Raw genomic sequence first — 3,782 nt, 5'->3', positions numbered from 1 at the left:
TATATATATTTATATATTTATATATATACACATACACACACACCTGTACATAGTTATTTTTCATATAAAAATAAAGAAGTAAATTGCAAACCATAAGACAAATACAATAGATACATATTAAATAAAATACACTCGTTTTTCTAATACAGTAGGTTTAACATGTATACTTTATTTTACATATTTTGTTGTTTGATTAACATTAATGATACAGACAGGTATTTAATTAGGCTGCTGTCCCTTTAAGATTGAATGAATGCAATATACTGACACATATTCAGTTTTCACACACCTGTTTACGTTCACTTAAGCCATAACCGACTGTATTTACGTGAGATACTCCACACGATGGACATTTTGACAGCTGTGTGTGTGTGTATTTGACGTGAAGGCGCAAGGACAACTGATCGCAGAACTGGAATCGCGCGGGGGCGCGGCTGAGAGAGGCTTCTGTTGTGTCATTCAGCATGATTCTGATCTCCACAAGGAAGAGTCGAGATTAGGGCTGAGCCATATCATACCGTCCACGATAATACTGGTATAAATTTTTACATGATAAAAAAGTGTCATATCGCGATATCAATGATATAGTGACGCGATGACGTATGGCGCATTTACGTTCCCTAGCGCGCACAACAACACCACAAACCCAATAGGTGTGTTCAACTTGAAGCAGCACTGCACAGACTGATCGGGGTATGACATCAAAGTATCGCGAGTGCGGTTCTAGAGTATATTCGAGCGCACACTCATAAGTCACTCCCACGGTATTTTGACGTCATACACCGATCACGATCGGTCTGCTTCAAGTCGAACACACAGCTGCTGCTGCTGCCACCTTATGACAATAGATTTACACTTCGAATTAGGTAGTCTGGTAATTGATATATCGTGTTATAATTTTGAGGCTATATCACCCACCCCTAGTCGAGATTGTGGGGAAATCATACCCCAGCTTCCATAGTAACCTTTGATAGTTCAAATTACTCTAATATGAGGGGACTTGTGAGCATGGGTAGGAGAAGATGCCCCGGGTAGAAGTGTTGCAATCCCTCCCTGGTGTGGCATTTGCCCTCTAAGCCATGTCAAACTACACTGCGGCTGGTGGGCAAGGCTTATGTAGTGGTGGGCTAGGCTGGTGGAGCCCTTTCTGATAATGCTTTTGCCATTTCCTCTTAGGAGGACTGATGGTTGAGCGGACAGTGGATAGAGCAGAGGATAACTCGCTTTCTCCTGTAGCCTCTTACAGTTCTTTAAATTGGATGTTAAAGTCCCTTCGGTTGTGTTGCTTTTAAGAGCTTTTTAATTTGCTGAGGCCTGGTGACAGCTTAGGTAGTGGTGTTGTTGTCTGCCCCTTCCAGATGGGAAGTCGTCGGCATCAGCAGCTGTAGCTCCAGCCTCCCTGGTTAGGTCTGCCTCTAAAGCAGGGTTCCTCATATCTTGCCCTGGAGGGCCAATGCACTGCAGAGTTTAGCTCCAACTGTGATCAAACTTACCTAACTGTGATTTTCTAATGATCCTGAAGACATTGATTAGCATGCTCACATGTGTTTGATTAGGGTTAGAGCTAAACTCTGCAGGATATTGGATCTCGTGGGCCAGATTTGAGGATCCCTGCTCTAGTATATAGATTTGGTCTTGAACCAGTCTGTTTGTGGGAGCATCCCAACTAAGGGGTAATGAACTGTGGAATTATTCTGTGCCTCTAGGCACCAAGTTCTTGGTCACATCAGTATGGCAACCTCAGCTACAGCCTGGTTTGCTACATTTGATTTCACAGCGGGTGAGCAGGCATTTATTCAGTATAGCGCAGTGGGAATTAATGTTCCCATAGCATCAAGACCATGACACAGCATCAAAGTTCCCTTCAAAAGGGAACGTCTTAGGTTATGTATATTTCAGATGAAAGACAATTCAAAGTTGATGAAGCTTTATGTGGGCCCTTTTATAGTATGCCAGTGCGCTAGTGATATCAAATGACTGCCGTAGCCAATCAAGACTGGTGTGTTTATACATGTGATTTGTCTTGTTCCCATCTCAGGGAACCGGGTTATATACATAACCCCAAGACGCTTTACAGACTCTACAGTAAGCCTACAGATACACATTTAGTTCAAGCTGAAATGAAGAACCAATCAACAGACGATGCTTAAATATATTCTACATGCACAAGAATAAAAACATGGTATTAAATTATTAATTTCAGCAAACTATCAGATAAAATGTTCTATGTACTCACAGAGCGTGGCACAGTAAAAGAAGCCTGTCTGGTGACCGCCAATTGATATTTCACCATCCTGTCCTTGATAGAGCCGCTGCGCTTCAGACTTGGTGTACCTATGACAGAATTTATTTATTTATTTACTTATTTTTTATTAAACAAATAATCCTCCTTCAGGAACTAGACATCATAAAGAGAGATGAATTAGTCTTTGTTTTAACTGTGAATGTTTTCTAGTATTTACCTTTGTTGCCCATTTGTGTGTCCACGTCCCCTGAGCCGCTGTTCGCTTCTTTTTGCACCTGAGGAATTAAGTACAAACCATGTAAACCAGTGACAGATTGAAAACATCTGCCTATAAAATTTGACACAGAAATTTGTAGTGAGCATACAACAATGGGATTCACAATTAAGCGTAGAAGGTAATGGCACAAAGTTGACATCAACTTTGCTATGCAACTATGCATCCACTGGAACATCAACTGTAACGTCCTCTAGAACTTCTGAAGGTTTTATAGTTAGTGTCAATCCTTTTAAGATAATTATCTTCAAAGTGAAAAAAAAAAAATAAAGCCACCACAGACAGCACTAAATGATTATAGCAATAAATAGAGGTGGAAGTAGAATGAACAATCAGACCAATGAAAAAACATTGATTAGGTCTCTGTATGTGCAGGATGTCAGTATGTCTATGGGGCATCTGCAGAAATTCATGTGTGATGGAGTTTATTGTTGGATGTGTTGTGCTCCTATTCTGCTGATTATTGAACTGTTCGAAAGAAAGGAATTTGACTTCCCATCACTATTAGTAATGGGGGCATAGACACTTCTGTTTAATGATTAACTATTTTTGATTTTCCCTTATTATTCCCAAATTAAAGTAACACTCATAGTAATGTGATATGGCTCTATATCAAATAACATTAAAAAAAGAAAGGAAAAGAAAGGGGGAAAATTAAATTTAGGCTAATACTTGTAAGGAAAAATGTGTTGCAAAATAGTCTGGAATGGAGAGTGCATTATGAATTAGTGTTTTATATAAAAACCTAATTGATGTTTATATATTTGTATTTGAAATTAAAATAATTAATATATTCTACAGTTATTCAATGTACTCAATTTAACACAGCTTAATCTTAATGTACTGCACTATACTGTCACTAGTATTACAGTTAGTTTCAGTGTCACAGACCTTTAGTTTGTATTCATTAGTTCCTGTATTCCTTTGCTTGATTTTCCTGCTTTTCCTTGGATTCTATGGTTAATAATGATTTCTTCGTTCAGTTCAGCTGTGTTTATTTAATCACCTCTTTCGTTGTATACTTAAGTTCCTGCTTTTCATCAGTTCAGGGTCCGGTCACGTGTGTGTAAAGTGTGTGTTTGCTGCTACCCTGTGTTATATTTATCCTGTGGAATATTATTTAAGATTGTGTTGGAACTTTATTCATCTGCCTGTCTTCAGTCTGTGCATGCACTTGTGACATACATACATATATATATATATATATATATATATATATATATATATATATATATATATATGTGTGTGTGTGCGTGTGTGTGT

General features: G+C 38.5%; 1 protein-coding gene across 1 annotated transcript in view; it reads right to left on the bottom strand.

Moving 5' to 3' along the window:
• lima1b (LIM domain and actin binding 1b) overlaps positions 1–3,782 on the bottom strand; it is a 17,951-nt gene that overhangs the window by 5,666 nt on the left and 8,503 nt on the right. Inside the window, exons 5-6 of the mRNA XM_016240967.1 lie at positions 2,463–2,520; positions 2,237–2,334 (exon numbers count right to left, since the gene is read on the bottom strand). Of these exons, the coding sequence (XP_016096453.1) occupies positions 2,237–2,334; positions 2,463–2,520 (156 nt within the window). The remainder of the gene's footprint in view (positions 1–2,236; positions 2,335–2,462; positions 2,521–3,782) is intronic.

Source organism: Sinocyclocheilus grahami, unplaced genomic scaffold (genome assembly GCF_001515645.1).
Source record: "Sinocyclocheilus grahami isolate Dianchi unplaced genomic scaffold, SAMN03320097.WGS_v1.1 scaffold606.1, whole genome shotgun sequence".
Classification (NCBI taxonomy): Eukaryota; Metazoa; Chordata; class Actinopteri; order Cypriniformes; family Cyprinidae; genus Sinocyclocheilus; species Sinocyclocheilus grahami.
The sequence above is the reverse complement of the archived record's forward strand: the minus strand, read 5'-3'. Positions and strand labels throughout refer to the sequence as shown.